At 41.3% G+C, this 21,995-nt stretch overlaps 2 protein-coding genes across 8 annotated transcripts in view; both read right to left on the reverse strand.

The window, feature by feature from the left end:
* Positions 1-3,322, reverse strand: part of ZHX1 (zinc fingers and homeoboxes 1) — a 29,618-nt gene extending 26,296 nt beyond the window's left edge. For 2 of the 3 annotated variants that reach the window (XR_007200020.1, XM_048287084.1), the window contains exons 1-2: positions 3,101-3,322; positions 2,169-2,274 (exon numbers count right to left, since the gene is read on the reverse strand). The gene's annotated coding sequence lies outside the window, so the exon portion shown is untranslated. Of the gene's footprint in view, positions 1-2,168; positions 2,275-2,372; positions 2,788-3,100 lie in introns of those variants that run through there. The other variant, XM_048287085.1, reaches the window with a different exon arrangement.
* Positions 3,323-4,519: 1,197 nt separating this feature from the next.
* Positions 4,520-21,995, reverse strand: part of ATAD2 (ATPase family AAA domain containing 2) — a 31,441-nt gene continuing 13,965 nt past the window's right edge. For 4 of the 5 annotated variants that reach the window (XM_048286391.1, XM_048286388.1, XM_048286390.1 and 1 more), the window contains 15 exons: positions 21,413-21,572; positions 19,970-20,060; positions 19,223-19,537; positions 18,168-18,273; positions 16,569-16,752; positions 14,886-15,071; positions 13,523-13,658; positions 13,175-13,371; positions 11,771-11,930; positions 11,287-11,409; positions 11,050-11,190; positions 9,567-9,920; positions 8,762-8,886; positions 6,926-7,054; positions 4,520-5,449 (listed from right to left, as the gene is read on the reverse strand). In XM_048286391.1, the coding sequence (XP_048142348.1) occupies positions 5,411-5,449; positions 6,926-7,054; positions 8,762-8,886; positions 9,567-9,920; positions 11,050-11,190; positions 11,287-11,409; positions 11,771-11,930; positions 13,175-13,371; positions 13,523-13,658; positions 14,886-15,071; positions 16,569-16,752; positions 18,168-18,273; positions 19,223-19,537; positions 19,970-20,060; positions 21,413-21,572 (2,446 nt within the window). In that variant the 3' untranslated portion in view covers positions 4,520-5,410. The remainder of the gene's footprint in view (positions 5,450-6,925; positions 7,055-8,761; positions 8,887-9,566; positions 9,921-11,049; positions 11,191-11,286; positions 11,410-11,770; positions 11,931-13,174; positions 13,372-13,522; positions 13,659-14,885; positions 15,072-16,568; positions 16,753-18,167; positions 18,274-19,222; positions 19,538-19,969; positions 20,061-21,412; positions 21,573-21,995) is intronic. The other variant, XM_048286389.1, reaches the window with a different exon arrangement.

Raw genomic sequence — 21,995 nt, forward strand, 5'->3', positions numbered from 1 at the left:
AAAAAAAGAAGGAACTGTTTATGCAGCAAAATGGTTTGACTATTTGGGAAAGTCCTCAACTAGCTATGAAAACTAAAAAAAAAAAAAAAAAGGAAAAAAGAGGAAAGATGAATTGGAATGAAAGACTAAATTTGAATTAATAAAACTAATAATGCTGAAAATGTAAGTAGTCACATCCCTTTAATGCCTAATTTGGCAGTATTAGAAATTTAAATAATAACAGAAAATTGTATTCTTATAGGTATACAGTCAGCAAAGGCAATGCTGCTGACAGGTAGTGGAGAACTACACAAGCAGAACGCTACAATCAGTATTGCTGCCTATTTAGGAAATAGGAAGCAAACAAAAGGGAAAAAGGGACTATACTGAAAATGGCATCACTTGTTTACAAGTTCCTGACGACTCAGAGGCAAACCATCTTGGGCATTTATGGATCAATGACCTCGCATCTAAAGCACAAGGACAGGGAATATTGACCATTAATACACAGAAGAGAACCGCATGTCCATGCACTCAGCTAAAAATGTTCAGAACATTCCCTCATGCCATGACCCCAAAACGGTTATCACACAGGATTTTAACAGACACTGATTGTTCTGAAAATTTTACAGCAAGGTCGGGATTTATAAAAATTAGAAAACATAAAACCACTAAATTTGATACTGTGAAATCTTTACTAGACCTCAATTTGATAGGTAAAGAGAAACTGATCACCAAGATAAAGATTAGCCATAGCTTAGCTGCGTTTTGGTTGTATTTATTATTTGCAAACAGAAAAAGCCACGAGTTATGTGTAGTACTTGGATCTTTAAAAGTTCCAGCTTCATAAAGCTGCAAAAAATCCTGAACTCAGATTTAAGGAAATAATCTGACTTCGAAGACAAATAACTGTTTTTCAAATAAGACTCTTCTAAAGTTACACACAAACAAATGGGTCATCTATCACAACTAGATGAGAAAGTTAACCCAAAATTTAAACCTTTCCCTCAGACTACATATAAACAAATGGTGGAAAATCTCAGGGGGAAAATCTCAGCGATAGCAATAAGCTTAATTAAAATGCTACAAACGGCCCAGTGAAGCAAAAGACACAAGAAACAGCCTTCTGAATACATTAGGAACAAAAGGAATCTTAGCAATATTACAACATCCATTATTTGATAGAAATTCTTCGGTATGGAGAATCTATGAAAGGGAGAATTGTTCGATACATAGCTCTAAGTCTCCAACAGTAAGTATTGTGAAAAACTTTGTGATAAATATTGTCTATTCCTGTAATAAACAACAGTTATAAATGACAGTAATTAAGACTAGATATCAGGACACTGGATCCAGCTAAAAGCATTCATATCAAGAGAGGTGTTGCAAGAGAGGAAAGAATCCAGAAGAGAGCCACGAGAAACATTAGGGAAGTAGAAAAGTAAGCCTCCCAAAGGAAAGCTCTGCCTCAAAGTACTGTTTTACAAAGTCAGGTTTGGGGACAATCATAGTAAACATACACACAATTACCCAAATGTGGTAGCAGAGGGCTTTTCAGTCCAGCAAAGATACAAGAACCACTAGCCTAAACTTAAAAGCAAATAATTTCAGTTACACAAAATGGCATCTACTTCTAATCCGCTCAGGGGAATTCATTTAACATCAGAGAAATAGACTGCCTTGCTGGCAATGTTTAGAGAAAGTAACAAAAGGGTTTCTAAATGATGCATTTTTGCTCCAAGAGGTCTTAATTCAGGGCAGTCCTCTAGTCTGCATCACACAGGTTGTTTTAAACAGGGTTTCTGTAAGTTCTCCCAAGCTTTCTTTTTTTTGGCATGAAATCCTTCTGAATAAAAACAAAAAAAACAGACTGCTGGTGAAAACCAACAGCACAGGTTTTAAAATTCCTCTCTCATTCCTACGTTTGAGGGAATATTTGTTTCCATGTAACAAGTTTCATAACAAAATCCACTTTTCATTTACACAATGTTTTTATGCATTTTGAAATGCTCAGTATACTCTCTGTGTATGTCTTATTTTAAAAATAAGTGGCACCTATGCCAGCTTGCAGACTGAGACATCTCAGCCTTCACTATTTTACATGACACTTTGTATACAGTAAACTTCTCCATCTTTCCATTAACTATTTAACCTACCAAGCAGCTCAGAAATAAAGTGCAAGTACCTACCAGATAACATTCACTATTGCAGATACTCTGAGCCCTTTCAGAGATCCAGAACTGCCTCCATTACATGGTTTATTGAAGTCGGTGTTGGTTTCCAGTGCTGCACATCCTGGTATAGGGGAGAGCTGAGCATCAGAACGTACCCCAAAACCCAGGCACCCCCAAAGGAGTAAACCAGACATCTTCCCCAACTTTGCCTGCACATACACCGTACTGTTCCTCTACGCTCGCCCCCGCACCGCAACGCCACGGGATGCAAGAAAACTCTGGAGCCAGAACTTCATGGCTCGTTGCCTGCCGTCAGTCTGTCAGTCCGTTCGTCCGCCTGAGCGCCAGCGGTGACACCAGGGCGTCTGGTGTCACCAGGTGACACTCTGGGCGCATCGGGATTGAACTTCTTGATTCTCCTGACTGACGAGTCAGACGGATTTTCCTCCGCCTTGTGGTGAGCAATGCCCCGCACAGGCTCCCGGCACCGGGAGGAGGAAGGAAGAAAAGGGAGAGGAGCCCGTCCTCAGGGTCGGAGGGGTTTGACCCCAGTGCGGACCGGGTCGGGGGGGCACGCACAGTCCCCTTCCAAGGGATGCCACGGCTCTGCCTCCGCTCTGCCTCCCCCAGTCCGCCCAGAGCCCGCCACCCCCGACGGGCGATGACCCCCGGCCGCGGGGGCAGCGCCGCCGCCAGACAATGGGGAGGCGGGCGGGGCGCGGCCGCCCCACCGCGCCCACCCCGCGGGCGCCGTCCCCGCCAGCCCCGGCCCGCCCGCCCCCGCTGGCCGGGAGCCGCCCTCGCTCCGGGGCGGCGGCGCTGTCCCGTCCCCGCCGGGGGAGCGCCCGGCCCGCTCCCGGGGGAAGCGGGGGCGGGGGCAGGGCGCGCCTCCCCAGGCAGCGGGGTCGCCCTCCCGCCTCCGAGAGCCCCCCTCAGCGAGTCCCTACCTGCCGGCGCCGCTCCGCCTCGCCCCCTCAGCCCGCACCACCGCCCGCCCGCCGCCTGCGCTCACGGCCGCGCCGCCATCTTGCGCTTCACAAACTACTGCACTTCTTTCGGGGCGGGGGGGCGGCGGATGGGCCGGGAGCTCCCAACGCCGCGGCCGCCCGCGCCCTCGCCTCGCCCCGCGGCGCCCACTCGCATCGTCCCGGCGCGGCGCTGCCCCGGCGCGGGAGCGCGGCGAGCGCGGACAGCGCGGCCGCTGCCTCAGCCGCCCTGGCAGCGAGCGGGGGCGGAGCCGCTCCCGCCGCCCCGCCCGTCAGGCGGCGGACACCGGGCGCGGGGGCTGCCCCGGCACCGCAGCGCCGCAGCCCGGGGACATAGGCGGCTCCTCGGCCAGGCGGAGAGGAGCGGGGGCGGCGGGGTCGGAGCTCCCGGGCGGCAGCCGCGCCTCTGCAGCCACTCCGTCACTGGCAAACTTCGGCTCCGCGCTGGTCCCTCTACCGCCGCGCCCGGGACGGGCTGTAGGGACAGCGTCGCCCCCAGCCTGGGAAGGGTTATCCTGCCACTCCCGCCCTCAGCTGGCGCCGAGGGAGAACACGGCCGCAGGGTACCGAGACCCAAACCAGGCGAGTGAAGACAGAAGTAGCAGCTCTGAAGAAAAAGACACTTCCCACCCCTTGGCTTGTTGGGGTTTTTTTTGTTAGTTAGAGAACTTGGAGAAAGGAGATCTCTCCCTTTAGTACATATAAAATATTTTAACTAATACTTGGGTTTAACTCGCACTGGACACTTCTCAAAAACGTTGTTTTCCTATACTGTTTTTCTCATTAGTGTGTGCTCTTTTGGGTCAGATAGTAATATATTACGGGTTCCCTGAGAAAGAAAAAAGAAAGATGTGGTGTGTGGGAACTCTTAACCGTTCTCAGGTGGTCACAGAAGATTTACACACTTGGAAACATTTTTTTACATCTGCCTAGGTACAGCATCCTGTCGAGACTAGAAGCAGGAAGACATTTGCTCAAAACAGAAGGTCTCAGGAATAGTTACGGTTCCTCAATTTCACACTGTCACTCCTGTTCAGTTTTCCGAACAGTGCTCTTAGGGGATGTGCTCAGCAAGCTGCCTGCCCCCAGTCACATTGAAATTGGTGATGGCAGCCAAGGAGGAGATCAAGTTAAGGACATTAGTTCATTTATTACATTTCCAATGTCATAAATTACATTACAATGTACATTTTCAATATAAATTTTTTTTCTTTCTCCTGAGCTTGTCTTTGCTGTATAATCCATACACTGAGTGGAGAAGAAGCTGAGCACATGCAGTTCTTACTTTAATTCTCATAGTATTTGTGCTGGTGTCTCAAGCACAAGATTATTAATGACCAAAATTGTTCTGTGATTAAAATAGAGCAGACAACTCACCACTAAAAAGAGATGAATTTTTTATTAATACCCACCAAACAATACAGAGAAAAAAAAAATCTGCATAGCACACCAATGTTTGAACAAACACAGTAGAAGGACACAAAGAGAACACTATTGACAGAGGTAAGAAACCAAACACACACAAAGAGGGATTGCACAGTTCGGCGTTCAGTATCGCCACACATTGTGTGTGTGAGGTGACAGAACAGAAGAGCAAAAGGTCATGACACATTTTATCACCATTTATATAAACTTTAATTCTCATATAGTTAACTTTTGTCTCTTTTTTTTTTTTTTTTAATAACTATCAAATTAACAGATAAATTCTCTCTGCAGATTTGAAGAGAAATACTTCTTCAAAACAGGGTACTGCTTTGCTTTTACTTCAATATATTTATCGCCAACAATATATTCACTTTTATGTAATAATCAGATATAATTCTTCCCGGGTAACTAGAAAACTATTTACAACTGAGTTCAACTACAAGCCATCTGATGAACTAACAAATTTGTATTAAAATGTTTTTCTCCAGTATTAAGATTGTCATTATTACAATTAAACTTTAAACTTTACCTTAGAAAGTTACAGTAGTAAATCTTGCTTTGTTTCAAGTTAGGTTTTCTTTTAAAGAGAGGTACTGAAATTATCTATTCAGATCTGCTGAGTTCCAAAGGCAATCACAGCAGTATGTCACATTAAAATATACATATCTAGAAGGGAAGTATCAAATAAAAGTCATTAAATGACTTTATTTGACCTGTCTTAATAAATTTTAAGATATATTTGTATAAATATATATGTAGACCTAGTATTTATTGAACTATGCAAAGAAAAACAGCATGCAATAAAAAGAAAACATTACAGTGTGCCAAGTGCGCTGAAATCAAGTATCATGGATAACTGAAGGCTGTAATTTCTTTTTTCATTGCCTAAGAAGAAAAAAAAGAAGTCAGTGTGAATACAAACTTAAGAACACTGTTGACTTCATCAAAAGAAGCAAGAATCTGTGCATACAATTGTTAGTAATGATCTAGCCAATACACGTGCTACCACCATCACTGTTGTTCTATACTCACTGGCTCTGACACATCCGTATGCACCCAAAATAGAGAGCAGACTAGAAAGACTGCAGGGATCTGTATCAAGGGACTATGGATCTCTATCAATGGTGCTTTCAACAGTTAGAGAGGAGACAGTTCCCAAAGAGCCACAACGAAAAGCTGAACTGTTCTTTTCTGCACTCTGAATAAATACTTGTTAAAGTCTTTGTCTTCATACAGTAGAACTTACTCCTGGACTGACTTGTGCAGTCCCTCTGAATAGGAGATATTCTTTGGTTAAAGCTCAAAGAAGTAGAAAACTAACAAAGAAATCAAGTTTTGTCACAAAAGCTCACAAGCCCTAAGATAACAAACAAATCCCTTCTCATGCTACAACCTGTCATTATGATAGATAAGAGAATGGTACATTTTTCAGGAATGGCATCCCAGAATCCAAATAATCCTCACTGTTGCACAGTCAGAGCAAGAGCATCTGATCTGACTCTTTATCAGATGTGGAAGATGATATCAAGATGACCAGGACCCAAGAGAAGAGAAAAACTGGGTTTTTTAAGGAAGACCAAGACACATAAAGAATTTTATCTATTCTTAAGCATGACTACTTGAAAGACAAATGGATTCAAGGACCTTGAAGCTGAAGACTGAGTATCCAACCTATCTAAATCAACTCAACACTGGCAATGTCAGACTGAGAAAATGAGTTCCTGTGGAATATTTCTGCCAAGTTCTGACAATTTGGAAATCCTCTCTTAGAGGAAGAGATTACAGAATTTGACTAGTTAGCATTAAACCTTTATAGGCAGGAAGCTCCCCAGCTATGAAGTTAAAGAGGCATGAGCCATGCTAGTTAAAAAGAAAGTCTGGTGAGGCTAGAGACTAAAGTGTCTTATTCTTGTTATGCCTCATACTTAGTTTCTTTTCAAGAATGGAATGACTACTATACAAGTGTTACCATGTGTGACTGCCCGCAAGAGGAGAACGAGGAAGTGACAGACTGAGAAAAGCACCCTTCTTTCACAGCACCCCCAGCACTGAAAAGGTTCTGGAGTTGGAGAAGTGACAGACTGAGGTTAACTGCTTTGAGAGGGCTCTGGGGGGGGAAGCCATCATCTTCAAGCCTTTTCCTGCTGAAACTGCCAACAACTAAGCCAAATGCAACAATGGTTTTGCAATATGGATAAATGTCTTCCAGACTGTAATGAACAAATCTTGTAACACAGGCAACTAAGCAGCAGTGAGTAATACTAAATAACCATGATGTTCACAGGGCACACATACTTATGCATAACACACACACCCCCCCCCTGTAACAGTGACAAAGTGCTACAAGACAAAAAAAGTTACCTTCACTAATTCGTTTTTGTCACCATCTTCCCGATGTTGGTAAATGCACTGGCTAAGGACAGCATATAGTTTTTCCATGCGAAATATACTGACGTTCTCAGTTACCACGGCAATAGAATGCAACACTTGCTGAAGAAAAAAAATGGAAACCGGAGTTCAGAATAGCACAAGATAAACCATAAACAGAAAAGGTAGGACATGGCACAGGTGTATGGCCAGCTTCCAGTGTGAAACTTTTTAATTGCTGCCACATAAGTGACTGCACACTCTTGTATGTGTCCGTCAAGTTCTAAGCCTATTACCAAGCAAATAAACGAAAAAACCCAAAATCCTAAACAAAAAAAACCAGCCCAAACAAAACCAAGCACCTACAGTTTGGAGGTTCACCCAGCTTATTGTATGCAAGTGAGTTTCAAAGAGGCTCTGACACAAGCAGCAAGCTCCAGCGGAACCCATGTTAAGGAATCAAGTTTTCTAAAAGATGGATTTCATGACTGTAGCTCTGTCCTCACAGCTGAAACATCTGTAAGGCCTCTACTGTACCACTTCTCCAGTGGGCAGTACCTTCAGAGCACAGGCTGTTGGCACCCTGACTCTAGAGAAACCTATGTGGATCCTCTAAACAGGCAGACATGAACAACAGCTTCCTCACAAGGGGAAGTGGAGGAGCAGGCACCGATCTATCTCTGCTCCTTGGAGACCACTGACAGGACCTGAGGGAAGAGCATGAAGCTGTGTCAGGGAATTTAGGTTGGATACAGGGAAGCAGTTCTTCGCCCAGAAGGTGGTCAGGCAGCAGAACAGGCTCCCCAGGAAAGTGGCCACAGCACCAAGCTTGACAGAGCTCAAGAAACATTTAGACGATGCTCTCATGCACATGGCAGGATTGTTGGGGGGTGCCCTGTGCAGGGCCAGGAGTTGGACTCCATCCTTGTAGGTCCCTTCCAACTCAGGATATTCATCATTCTATGAACACAACCCCAAGAAATTTGCTTGCTTAGGAAGCCTGTCTTAAAAAGTTAATTTCTCTCTTCTCACTCAATTTCTTATCATGACAGGTAAACAGCAGCCCCCCTCTGGTTTGACCCACCTACAGGATCTCAACCAGGCAATTTCCTGAATTCTCCTCACTGCAACATCTCCTAAATAAGGCCAGGTCCTTCTACCCTCTCCAATTCATGCAAAGGAACTCCTTTTACCCCCCCCTGCAGCTAGTCACATTTTTGACCCTTTCTCCAGCTGTATCCTAGGATAGCAACTTCTCCCCTACAGGGGACTGGAAAAACCTTGTAACACTGTACCTATATGAATGCAATATTCCATCACTGGATTTTGAAAGCATTTGAGAAGAGCAGTATTTTATTCAGGATAAAGGATAAAATACTAAGGATAAAATACTAAAGGATAAAATACAGAGACCTTTAAGTCAGCCTGTTAACTTAAAGTTCAAAATAATCTCAAATAAACTCTTCCAGTTCCTAATAAATGAAAACATGCAAACAGCAAACCAAAACAACCCCCCAGTCCATCATAAAGACTGCCAAGACACTAATAACCAACAGCACTAGCAGTTTGTCAGTGGGCTGTTTTAAAATCTAACAAGTACTTTTACATTAGGAGAGAATGGAATCTCCTAAAATCTAGTTCACCAAAAGCAAGACCAGCTGTGGAAACAACAGTCCTAGTTCATGACAGGTTGAATTATTTCACAAGCTATATATCTCTCTCCTAAATTGTCTGAATTGGCATTGGTTAACAACTGACTTAATTTACAACTCTGTATGTAGCAAGAAAATGTCCTACTTTGGTATCAACAAAATTAAAATTTAAACTTACTTTGAGCTCACAGTAATCCACAAACACTCTCTGTGTGCCAATTTTCATGGCTTTCCCACCACATCCCAGCTGCTTCTCTTCCACCTGAGAAGATCTCGCACGAGTCATACGGTGTACCCACAAATCTGGAATGACATTTCTTAAGTCAGGATTTCTCTTTCTCTGGAATACAGTATGAGTGAAGTATCCCATACTTGGAAAAGAGAACTTCTCTGCAACAACAGAGACAACTGTTATCATTTTTCAGTGATAAATGCTTAACACTTTCACTGCCTTTCTGGAAAAAATCACTGCTCCATAAAAACTAGAAACTTCGACACAAAAGAACAACACTAGACAAAAAAAGCAGGGTAAAACCAGGAAAAAAAAAAAATCACATTGCCATTGTAGCATTGCACTGTAAAATTCCGAAGTAATTTAGGTTAGAAAACACATCTTACACTCTAACACTAGGACATAACTTTTCTATTCCACACATGACCCTGTATGCACACTGCTTGAAGTACAGCTTTTTAGCTTACGTTTCTTATTGCTGGAAAGATCTTCATGCAATAAAAGAAAGCCAATGATTACTTTTCAGTTAGGTACCATTTGAAAAACAAACTGCAGAATCAGAAACCCAGCAGCTGCAGAAATACATGAGTTTTGCTGGCATAACTTGAGGGGCAGCACCATTATACAAGAAACACTGTGCACTGATTTGAGAGACAGAGAACAGCAATCAAGAAGGCTAAAACCTGGTAAGTAGAGTATCCCTCCTTAGGAAGAAAAAGGGGGTAAATGACCTGTTTGATCTTTCACTTACCATTTGAACCTCCGTCTTCAGAAGTTCCAGCTTTTTGACAATCTGGCATCTCACTCTGCTCTCTAAGGTCTGAATGTTCTCTCTTTTTTCCAGGAGATTTACCCACAAGGAGAACTCTCTCTCTTTCATTTTCTGTCCCATTTTTCTGTCGTTCTTGAAGTACATTTTCATGTTCTTCAATAGGAGCATCCTGAGAGGCTGCAAATTCAGCGCAATCTGTGTTAGACTCTTCATTACTCTCTACTTCATTTTCATCTTCAGGAATTTTATTTTCTTTATTGAACTGAACATTCCTCTTCTTTGCTGCAATACTTGAAGACGCTCTATTCTTTCTGCGTTTTCTTTTTGACTTACCTACAAAGAGATACAAGCAAAAGTCATCCAAAACAAGAAGCATCCTCTTTTTACTTTACTGACAAGGAAAATGACCAAACGAACTCAAATACCACTGCCCATCTCCCTAGACATGCGTCTAGAGAAGAAGTTGCAATTTAATGGGGTCAGTTAGCTACTAGATTTAAAAAAATCCAGCTGCAGAATTTAATTCACAAAACTATCAGCTTCAAGAGGTTATGAACACAAAATTCTTACTTTAGATAGGAAGTATTACTGCAAAGTAAGATTATTAGGTGACTTAGTAAGTGATCTAAATATGTGAACAACAGAAATGCATTTGGAGATGAGCCCTCTAAATCTGTAAACTTCACAAGTTGTACACACCTTGGGAAGAGCTGAAGAGACACTTTTAAGGGAATATTTGTTGGAGAAAAACATCATCCATAGATATTTACACCTCAAGCTTTCTTACTCAGTTAACCTTGTTCAAAACAAACTTGGCATTTTGCCTCCCAGAAAACCCCACCATTCTTTGTATTCATGGATACCACACATGGCCTATGGTTCAAGACAGTGGCAAAATTCCCAGACATGCCAGCAAGACCAGGACATGTCACACCATGTCGGGTGTTTTAAGTGAAAAAGACCCACGACCCTTTTTTTTTCCCCCATGTCTCTTTCATGGTAAAACTGAAAAAATAGTGATCTTTCCTTTACATGTCTATAATTACTGCTCCCCTTTTTTCTAACCCTTTCCCCTTCAGTTGGAAATGACAGTAAGAGGTGGCATAGAGTTTAATGTTTGAGCACAGGGAAGGGGAAAACAGTGCTGCATATAACTGAAAACTAGGTAAGCATTCAGAAACTGCCATGTACAACTTTTCTGACTTTAAGAGGTAGCAATGTAGGAGCCATTAAATATCAGTTGGGCCACCAAGGGCAGTGTCTTACAATGTCAACCAGCCACTGTACTTGAACTTTACAACCACACTGAATGAATGAGCTCTGGATTTATCCCATGTTTTGCAGCATATCAAAAAATTTAATGCCTCTGGCATGAAGGACCAGGCATCACAGGAACCTCTACGTCACAAGAACAAAGACTTTAGCACCTTCTCCAAGAAAGTCTGAGTAAAACACAACTTGCCCTTAGAACAGGGGGTACTGGCATCTACAGGCCCTGCTGGCATCTTCAGGTTTTCGTTACACTTTGGGTCTGTTTTCGTACACCCAGGAACAGAGTCCTCCTTTGGCAATACACAGAAGTAAGAGGAAGCGCAGTCTGAACCTTGCAATAAAGAAGAGAGAGTGAAGAATTGTGTCTTGCATGGCTGGTAACAAATACTGAGACAAGTCTTTAAATCCTCAGTGTCAAAAAATGTACCTCTTTGCTTACGAGATTGTTTGATTTCTTGACAGCGTTGTTCAAAATCTTCATCCATTTCCTCCCTCACTATGGAATAGGCAGTATCTCTCAAAGCACAGGCTCTGTGCCTAAGGAGACGATCTGAAATTTCACAATCAGAATTGAGTACTTTCTACCAGCCAACGAGCTCCTTTATTTTGTTTACTTAGAATGTTTTTGCTCTTGTCATAGGTAGGTTCTGAAAGGTTCTCTCAGTCAATATTTTCAGCATGCCAACAGAAATGTTAATTATTAAAGCAAAAGCAGTAGTTTCCAGTCAACATGTCTATCACAATTTCATGCCCAAATAGTTTATTTGATGCTGCAACACTCACAACTTGGCCAGAAATACTCCCTGGGGATCTTTTAAGTTATCGAATCCCACATCTACTGTACACAGATGACATTTATCAACTTATGCATTTAAAATTTTTACAAATTAGGGATAAAACCACATCCTCACCTCCAGGATCTTTAACTGGGTTGTACTCTAAAGCATTGCTACAGATGAGATCAATATCTTGAAGAAAGTCTCTTGCAGTTGGGTACTGGTGCGTGTCAATCTTGGAGAGAACTGTGGAGAGGTCCATGGGTTGTTTAATAACAGCATTGTAATCAGGTACCTACAAAGGAAATATACGTGCTCAGAGATTCAACACAGCAGCTACCAAAAGTAATTATTTTCATAAAGCCAAATAAAGGACTTCTTAAAAATCCCAATATGACACATCCAAAGCTGCAGAAATTACCCAATTAAGTTTCTTGAAAACAGAAGATCAATTTCAGCTGGCTTTGAAGAGACTAGAAGAGGAGAAAACAAAGAAGCAGGGAGATCAGAAGAATGTGTGGGGCACAGAAGGGAACTAGCACCCAGAGTGCTACTTCCTAGAGTTTCATTTCCTTGCAGAAAATAACAGCAAAGAAACCTTTCTCAGTAAAGTCACCTGAGATTCTCTTTGTTGTTTGCAGCAAGAAAAAGGCTGCAGGAGTTGCACCTTTGAAGCACCTGTCCTAGGCACCTAAAATGAGACAACTGGACCCAGAGGTGCCAATTTCTTTTTTCAGATAATAGAAGGAGATTGATGACTAGTTTAAATGAGGACATCTATGTTTGTTTAGATTATTCACATCTAGAAACTAGAAGGAAAGGAAATAAGCCAGTGGAAATTTGGGGGAGCAGGACCTTACGGAAATGCAAAGCTGTCTCAAATCTCCAGCTGACTTGGAAGTATGTGCCCCAGCTTACATGTATTTAAGGAATTAAATGAGAAGCATATGGGAGGAGGAAAAAACCACACAGCCTTTATGGTTAATCTTATACCAAGGAAAGGCCCCTGAGAAGAGAATCTGAATATCTGACAAATTGCTGCTTCTACTCCTGTTCTTGCAGAAACTATTGACAGACAATTAAAGAGCTTTAGGCTTTATTAAAACAGCCCTAGAAGTACTGTTTATAATTACAGAAAAAAGGAGAGATCTCTGCTTTTTAGTGCTGTAATACACCTACATATGAAAGCCTTTTCATAAGCAAACTGTATTGGCATTTAATATAATTGGCACTTGGACTAGATGATCCCTGTTGGATGACCCTTCTAATGGACATAGTCTCAAGTTTTAAAGAGGTTTTAGGAGGAACACAGTGACTTCAGTGAACACTGAAATAATAGACATGTGAGTGCCCCAAAGAGTCAAAAAAAGTAAAAGCAAAACAAAAATTCACTTCCTGTTTCCTGGAAATTCATTATACTGTGATCCTAAAGACAAAGATAAACCTTCCTAGAAAGGACACACTAACACCGAGGAACATACACAGAGAAATTGTGAATACACACAGCTATAATGGTATAGCACATCAACACTAATTTACCTCCTCTGGGTCAACAGGCTTTGTGAATGCCCTGAAACGTCTGTCAATGACAAGTCTGTGAGTCACATCCCTTAAATAAATCCTCAGTTCACGCAATGTATCCTCTTCCTGCTCCTCCAGCTGTCTTATTTCTTCCTCTGTCAGCTGTCGGGGCTTAGGTGGTGGTGCTACAGGCAGAACTTCCAATGGCCGCCGAACTTAAATTAATGGGAAAATTTTAGTTAATTTAGTTAATTAATTCAAATACAAGCACACGAAAAATAATTGCTAGAAAATTACCCCCAAAGGAAACACTGTATTAGCTGTTAACTTACAGCTAACAAAGTTTCATATTTTGAATATCCCCACCTGAGTTGTTTTTTGATGCAGGAGGTTCAGCAGCTTGCTTCATAACTAAGTCCTCAAAAAAACTTCTTCTTTCAGCACAGGTAGGCCACTGGATTTTGAAAACTTCTTCATGATCCTTATTAAACAAAGCTTTTATCTAAAGCATGAGCAGAAAAGATATTTCAGATATAAGGCTACATACATGTTTTATATTATATTCCAAAACAGTGAGTACCTTTCTAAACTAAGCTGAATACTCACCTGGGTAAGACAAGCTATGCGAAGTCATCTTCTTGGCTTTAAAAGGCAAATTAAAACACCTGCTCTGAGGAATAATACCTTCTAGAGTTTAGGCTACATGAAAAAAACATGTGATAAACCACTGAGAAGGAGGTGACAGTCACCACCTCCAAGACTAGCTGTTTTGTATCTACCTGCCTTTCTGTTCTTTAGCTCGAATCTTTATGGCAGCTGTAGAGGTAACGGGCAAGGTTCAACATACAAATGTCAGCTTTTTGGTAAGGTGGCTTTGAAAATTTTGGTTTTGATAATTTAAATGAGTCTAAAGTTGCATTTTCCAGGTTGCACTCTGTTTTTCCATCTCTGTTACCAAAGGGTATGGAAGTAATTTCATTCCTCATTTTAGAAAGCATTTATTAACAGCATAAAAACTTGCTACCAAGACAAAATAATCGGAACAGCATATTCACATTTTTAACACCTTCCTTTAACACTCTCTGATGTTGTTTCTGAAATCCCAGTGCAGCCTGAGGGGAGGGGGGGTAGTTGTACCACCACAAATGTCTAGAAAGCTCAGCATGTAGTCTTACTGAATTTTGTTACAGAATACAACTAAAAACTGATTTCCAAGTTACTTAAATGGAAGTTGGACCTTATCTTTCTAATTTGTCAAGTTTTCACCTAGATGTAAAAAGAAACTGAAATATTAATGAAATTATTTAAATTTGAAGTTACATTCCATCAGTAACAGTGTGACCACTGTACTTTTTCAGTAAAAACATCTTTCACTTTTCAGTAAAGCAATCTTTTTCCTATCTACATCTCAAGCACTGTATATTCTTCACTGAGCACACACCTCAACATCTTGCAGACACCAAAATGATCACCTGAAGCAAATTTGTACATCTGTCTAATAAGCATCAGTGTGTGAGAAGGGTGAAAGAGTTGGGTTGAAGTCAATCTTTTTACTCAGAAAACGCTTTAGACAAAAGCTTTCAGCATTGTTTTGTCTAAGCAAATTTTAAGAGACTGGGCTTGGGTGCCTAAATAATAACAGTATGAATTCTGTTGGCAGAGTATTCCCATGCTTCAAGGAGTTATACAGTAACAAGCAAAAAAGGAAGAGTAAAGTATTGATAAATACCTCTTCTGGGAGATCTCCATGTTTCACATCAGTTGTTGCAAGGAGCAGAACTGGAGCAAACGTTGGAATGTTCTGCAGTAGTGTTGTAAAAACAGCTTTCACTGTAGGTCCAACAGTCTCCCACCACAAAGGGATTTGTGGGACATAAATGATACTTGGTGCTGTTCTTTGAGCTTCTCGCATCAACTGGTAAAATGAAACTCAGGTAAGAAAACTACATCCTGTAGAACAGGATACTAAACTATGTATCAGTCAAACTATCTTATGAAATAGGAGTACATGCAGCTAAAACATCAAGACAAACCAATAAGTGAACTGCTCCTTAAACAGTAAGGTAAAATTTTCACTTTGAGTCAAACACAGACATGGCTAGACAGACAGAAACAGACTTGAATCTCTGCCTGATTTCAAAACTACTTAGGTGTAAGAGAACTCCTTAAGAGCCCTCAGCCAATCTGGTGGTGTGCCCAAAAAAACAAGACTAACCCTTCATCAAGATGTATTAGCCTAGAGAAATTGCCACACAACTGCAACTACACCAGTTTCAGTTCAGAGCAGGCACATACCTAATACAGACTGGAGCACAGACTCAACAAACGAAGACCTATGTGAGAAGCCTGCTTATAATTCATAATTTCAAGCACATTTTATAAGAGGTGACCATTCTTTTGTCTGCCTGAAGAGCTAAATCACAACTTCTTACTACCAAAGGATCCATCACACCAGATGATATGCTTTGGAAGAGCACAAGCCACTGTTTACAGATGGCACCTCAATCACAGAAGACAACATGCATCTACTGCCAGAGGGAAGTGACAAATTTCTCCATGTGCCCTCTCAGATTAACAATATTCAGAGAGTTCCTGTCAGAAGGTGGGAAGCGCACATGGTATATCCAGGCAGTGCCTACACATGTAGTTACATGTCCACAGATGCAACCATCACATAACAAAAGGAAAACTGCTCCTCCTATGTGACAAATGAGCCATGCAATGTGTCTGTCCTGACTCCTACAGCTCTCAAATGCTGCTACTAAAGGTCAAAATATTTTAATACAGTGATGCCAAACAACAACATGTATTCCCGGCCTAAAACTAAAAAAGAAGAAACCAGCACTAATCTGCTTGTATTTAATTTTCCTAATGATGGAAAGCACACCAGTGTAAAAATCTAAGTGTTACATGAATTTTAATTCCTTTACTGCATGTACTGCGGCACTACAAACTGTATATGTAAAAAAAGAAACCCTTTCCACCCAAGCCTTGACTGTCCTACAAATACAATAAAAAATAGGGCTTCAGAAAGTGCATGATGCTGTCAAGCTGATGCAGAGCCATCTACTGAGAGCACAGAGCCTTAAGAAGCAATGAAAACTTCCTGTATCCCACAGAGACCAGCAGGATATTTTGCCACAGAGTGCTTTATTAGCAGCACCCCCCATCTTCCCAAGCTGCTAGCAACACCCTCACTGCTCCCTTTCAAATGGAAAACATGACTATGTTTAACATCCTTATACAGTATCATCCCATCTAGAAGAAAAGTGGATTTCCAGACAGAAGTAAACGTAACAGCATATTCCAACCAGGCCTTCTCCACTAACAATGAATTTTGCTTATTTCACTAGTTTATATACAGTTTATATTCAGTTCATGAGTCCTACCAGATTAAAGAGAAAAAAGATACCTGTGCACATGTTTCTTCTGGGGATGTGGTACTAACAAATAAAGCAGGCAGGTCTAGTGTATAAACGGGAAACTTCTCCAGGGCATGGATTACTGCAGGTGCCAGATGAAAAGCCTGCCCACACCCTGGATCTTCAACTAATAAGAACCGTGGCCTGAAAGATGTTGGCTGGCAACGAGGATTTCTACAACAGTAAGAAGAAAACAAGTTTAAAAACAAGTGATTAATAGGCACCCAGATGTTGAAGTTTTTTCCTATATGCTTTCTTTTTGTAAATATGCTCCATTTCCCACCAAATAATAAGCTCGTCTGTGATCAGGAAGACTACCAAAGCCTGTTTTCTCAAAAACTGGTACCATGTCTCCACTAAGAAATCCTGCCAGTCAGTCCCCAGCATGTCTGCCATTCCTTTAGCTGGGTTAAGTAAGAGCTCTTAAACCCTTCAGGGAAACTGTCCAGCCAAATACACACACAACCGGTCAGTAACCTGATATGGGGCAGAACAACAACTCTTTCTTTAAGCACAAACCAATCTGGGTCTCTTCACTCCATGCACACAACCATTTTCAGTGTGTCTTGACTTCAAGTAACTGAGATCTCTACACCTGCTGAGTTCAGCTAAAATTTGGCCATAGTGCCTGGAGATGGTGGTAAGGAAGAAGAAAACCAACGTTTCCAGGAAAAAAAAAATTAGAGTGGGCACTGAAACACATTAGCTGTATCTGAAGAAGCATACAATTGGACTGGTTAAATTACTTCTATGGTTTCATCTTTTGAATTGTCTATTCATTTCCTAATCATCTTGTTTTACAAGCATGAAACACACTTGAGAAGAGGTTTGTGGGTTTTTCTACCACAAGACTGTTGTACCTTTACTCGCTCAAGTCAAAGATCCTTGAGACCAAGCTCAGCAGGTCACATTTTCTGGACAGCATAGCAATAGAAAAGGAGAAGAATAACTGACACCCAACAGTGAAAACAATAATCTACTGCTTCAGCTCTTGGTTTACACAACTTCCACAATAAAACATCAAAAGATTAACAAACTCTGTAGGTTAAACATACAAAATGCAGACTTTGTTCAAGTTTTTCTCACAGTATTTTAACAAGCCATTTCTCAATTTTATTTCTGGTTTAACAATCTTGGAAGGCAGAAGGGCAAAAGATGGCTACACAAATCCTTAGGGTTTTTTTAAGCTAAAAGGGCAGACAGCCACATTTCTTGGGTCTTGAATCGTTCAAGGAATACCATGGATTAAATCGACATGTTCTAATAATCTGTGGATCACTTTGACTTAAGCAAATAGGGCTGGGCATGTCAGGGCAGTGTGTTTGGTTAGAACATTAGTACCCAGCTAGATCTTCACGCTTCTTGCAAACATTAATCAACCCAACTCTTGCTGGGGGCTGCAATAAAATAAAAGGCATTTACATCTTCCGTAAAAAGTGAGTTTTCCCAAGTGTGAGATCCTGAAGAAAATACTGTAGTAAAAAACCCCAAACTTATCTGCAAACAGATCATTCCTTCATCCCTCACAACAGAACAGTTTACAGACCTAGCCATCTTAAAAACGTAAACATAAAGGGGACAAATGAGACCTGTTTAAAGTGAGGAATTCTGCCTTTTCACGATCAGGCATTTTATGAGTTGGCTTCTCTTCAAAGATTGATGGTGATTCCTCTTCACTGTCAATCACATCATTTCCTAAAACAGGATTTAAGGATGAGAGCTTTGTTGACTTTCTTGAATAGTCCAAATCTCACTCTTGCATTAACACACCTTTGAAATCAGTGCAGGAAACCATTCTCCTGTATTTTGTTTGAAGGCACACACTGAATGCTATTTTCTGAAGAGTTCATTTTACCACAGATCTAAGGAGATTGCAGTCTCTACAAAGCTGTCCTATGTCCCATGATTTGCATCAGGTTTCTCTGTTGACAAAAACTTGGGAGGTTTCTTTTCCTTAGAATAAAGTTGATTAGGAACAACATCTGTAGTTCCAGACATCTGAAAAACCTAATGAGGCCACTGCTTTTTGGAACAGGTTCTCCCACCAGATGTGGGGAAATTAAGTGAATGCGATGGCCACAGACTTCCTTTTGTCCAGAACTAGTCAGTCAGAATATAAAGACCCACACAACTTCTAAATAAGGCTCCTCAAGATCACAAAAGGAGAAGATAATGGGAGCTGGACAACAGAGAGGGGGTGCAATTACCCACCTCCCAGCCCTAGTGCTTTCATTGCATTGATGAGTCTCTGTTTTATCAATGCAAACAATCCCAGCTCTACTGGGAGCAATACTGGGACAACAGCCTCCAGAGATTAGCATGGTAACTAACTATTCACAGGCCTCCATTAATCAAGAGAGAGTGTATCAATTTTTATTTGTTCTCACCAACTGACAAATTACACCTGATCAAGGCTGATACAGTCAGGACCATGAGCTCACTTATGCTATGGAAGCCAAGCCCTAACGTACAACTACTAAAACACTGCGTATAGCAAGTCATTTACGGCTCCCATCCAGCACTGTGCACATGCAGATTATAAACCTGAACTGTTATTATGGCTGAGAGGTTTGTGTGTGTTATTGCACATATCAGAAGCTTTTGCTTTGGCAGAATTTTAAACAACTGGATGTTATTGTTATACCTTGCTGTTGGTCCTTCTTCAGTGCAAGCTCTGCGTGGGGAAATACTCTCTGCAAGGCTTGTAAAATTCTTTCCAGAGTATTTTCTAACAGTGGTTTTAAAATAGGTGATAGCGCTCGTCCAGGTGAAGCCACAGCCCTCTGGGAAGCTGGAACAGTCTTCTGCATGGCCATGACAAAATCCTTTGCTGTTATTTTAATTGAAGCAATGTCCAACTGCAGTTTCTCACTCCTTTCATATATCTGAGGATAGCGGCGGCGCAAAGCGCAGAGAGCAGCTTCAGCACATAAGGCTTTAATATCAGCACCACAGTATCCTAATAAACAAAGCAAGAATCAAATGTTATGTCAGGCTCAGGCAACACTGAAGTCAAGGCCAAGATTTCTGAAGTGCAACAATGAAAGACTTTGCATGCAGCCAAAAATTAACAGAGTAAGGGACAATTTATAGAATTACTGCACTGCAGAGAAGTTTTGTTATGTGTCTCACAGCCTGATATCCTGCACTAAGGAAGCAGCCTCCTACTCAAAACTTTACTCCTGGGAAAGACGGCTTAAACCCATTCAGTGTTCTGAGAAAAAAAAGAAAACTGAAAGCAGCATCTATCTTGATTTGCTCTCAAGACATGCCAGATGCCTCACTGCCTCGCTCTACAGCAACGCACAAGAGCTCGAAAACTGCCTGGAACAAGTTCCAGTTCCCCGTGACTCAAGTCGTGTGCAGTAACCTACACTGTTTTCAAACTCACCAACACATTTCTCAGCCAGCTCTTCAAGAAACTTGTCCAATGGCTTCAGGGTCCAGTCTCGTGTGTGGATTTTGAAAATCTCTTTTCTCGCCTGAAAACAAAACACTTGCATTTTAGTTTGCCCTAAATTTTCTCTTAAAACCACCACTACATAAAACCCCCAAAACCCTCACACTAATACCAATACTTTTCTTATCTGCTAAACTCTGAAGTATTCTAAAGGTCATTTAACATGCTCTGTTTTTTCAAGCAGGAAATTTCCTAATTCTAAATTCATTATATTAAACTCTTACTGGAGACTGCAATAAAATAAAAGGCATTTACATCTTCCGTAAAAAGTGAGTTTTCCCAAGTGTGAGATCCTGAAGAAAATACTGTAGTAAAAACCCCCAAACTTATCTGCAAACAGATTTTTCGCAGAAAATTCTCTCAAATTCAGCAAAATTTCATAGTGACAGTCTCATTAGTTCATCATATTTGCTATTCTGCCAGCTCATGCAAGGAAAACAGTCCTAGCACTCCATTCCCTACTGCTAATGTTACTACCAAGCAGAACAATAATTATTACTCAGATTACTGTCATTCATCCAGAACATGTCAAATGTTGCCTATACCCATCTCTAATCTTAGCAGGACTTTCACTGAAGTATTTCATGGTATACAGACTAATTATGGCAGATTTCTAAAATTCTTCCACAGTGGGGTAGCGTGTATTAGACCTGTTTCATGGCACCTCCTCTCCTTGTCCTGGGAGCAGATAAAAACTGAAGAAAAATGTTTGTATTAAATGCACTCTTTAGTGCACTCTTACTAGCCTTCAATCCAGCACTTTACAAAAGGTGCTAAGAAAAAGAACTGCTTTCCAAGTTTTGCCCACTACCCCCACCCACAATATTTTTTTTATTGCCTATTGTCATTGAACAAGAAGCTTCCCTAGCCCTGCACCTGTGCAGTGACTTCAAATTTTTATCCCAGTCCCTATTACTAAGTACCAGAAAGAACATCAGTTCCTAACATACTTAATTGGTTCCAGCACCAGTCTGGATCAAAGTTTTTGTTACCAAAAAAGAATTCCTGTCTGCACATCATTTCTTTCAATTTCACAGTGCTATAGCAGTACTTCTTAACTAATTCATACAGTCATTTTTAAACATTTCGGTGAGTAGCAGCACTCCATTTTCTTTGCTGGTCACAGAGAAACCAAAACTAATTAGAGAACTAACTACCTATTAGTTAGGTGAAGGCAATCAGCTTAATGATACATATTCAGTGCCAGGTCTGCCCTCCACAGTACAGCACAGTCTCTCCAGACAGCCCTCTTTTGTCCAAGCAGTACAGTACTGAGGAGACTGTCACTGCTCCACAATCCTGCTGTGTTGCAGGGGTTTCTTACAAAGATGGACTCTGCCACACTAAGCACTGAGGTTGAGTTGAAGTTCTGACCTCTTTGTTTGGCAAGCTGAAGAGGAATTCTCGATCAAAGCGTCCTGGTCTTCGTAAAGCAGGATCTATAGAATCCAGCCTGTTGGTGGCTCCAATTACCACAACCTCTCCTCTGCTGTCTAAGCCATCCATAAGTGCCAGAAGTGTGGATACAACAGAGCTAAGAGAAGAATACAGTTTTCACTCAGCAGTTTAGTTAATTTTCTTCAGTTCCACATAATCACTAATGCTCACTCAAAAAGGACAAGCTCTTTGTAGATGCTGAAAGACCTGGCAGAGAAATTTTCCTACATTTTAGAGCTGCTTGTGAGAGTCTCCTTTCTCAGGCAAGCCAGCTGTAAACAGCGTAGAGGGTTTTGTAAACCAAGACTTTATCTCACAGGTGCAAACTTGTTATGCACAGTCTTGTTTTCCACACTGAAGAAAATCTTTTGAAATGGGCATCATAGCATTCAGCCAATCACTCTGGGAGGTGTATGGTAAAGCACCCAATAATGTTATACCACTTTTGTGAACAATGCTATATAAATGAGTCTGTAATTAATTAAATAATCCCATTTATCCTGGACTTCTGTGTAGTTTT

This window comes from Corvus hawaiiensis, chromosome 26 (assembly GCF_020740725.1).
Source record: "Corvus hawaiiensis isolate bCorHaw1 chromosome 26, bCorHaw1.pri.cur, whole genome shotgun sequence".
In the NCBI taxonomy this organism is placed as follows: Eukaryota; Metazoa; Chordata; class Aves; order Passeriformes; family Corvidae; genus Corvus; species Corvus hawaiiensis.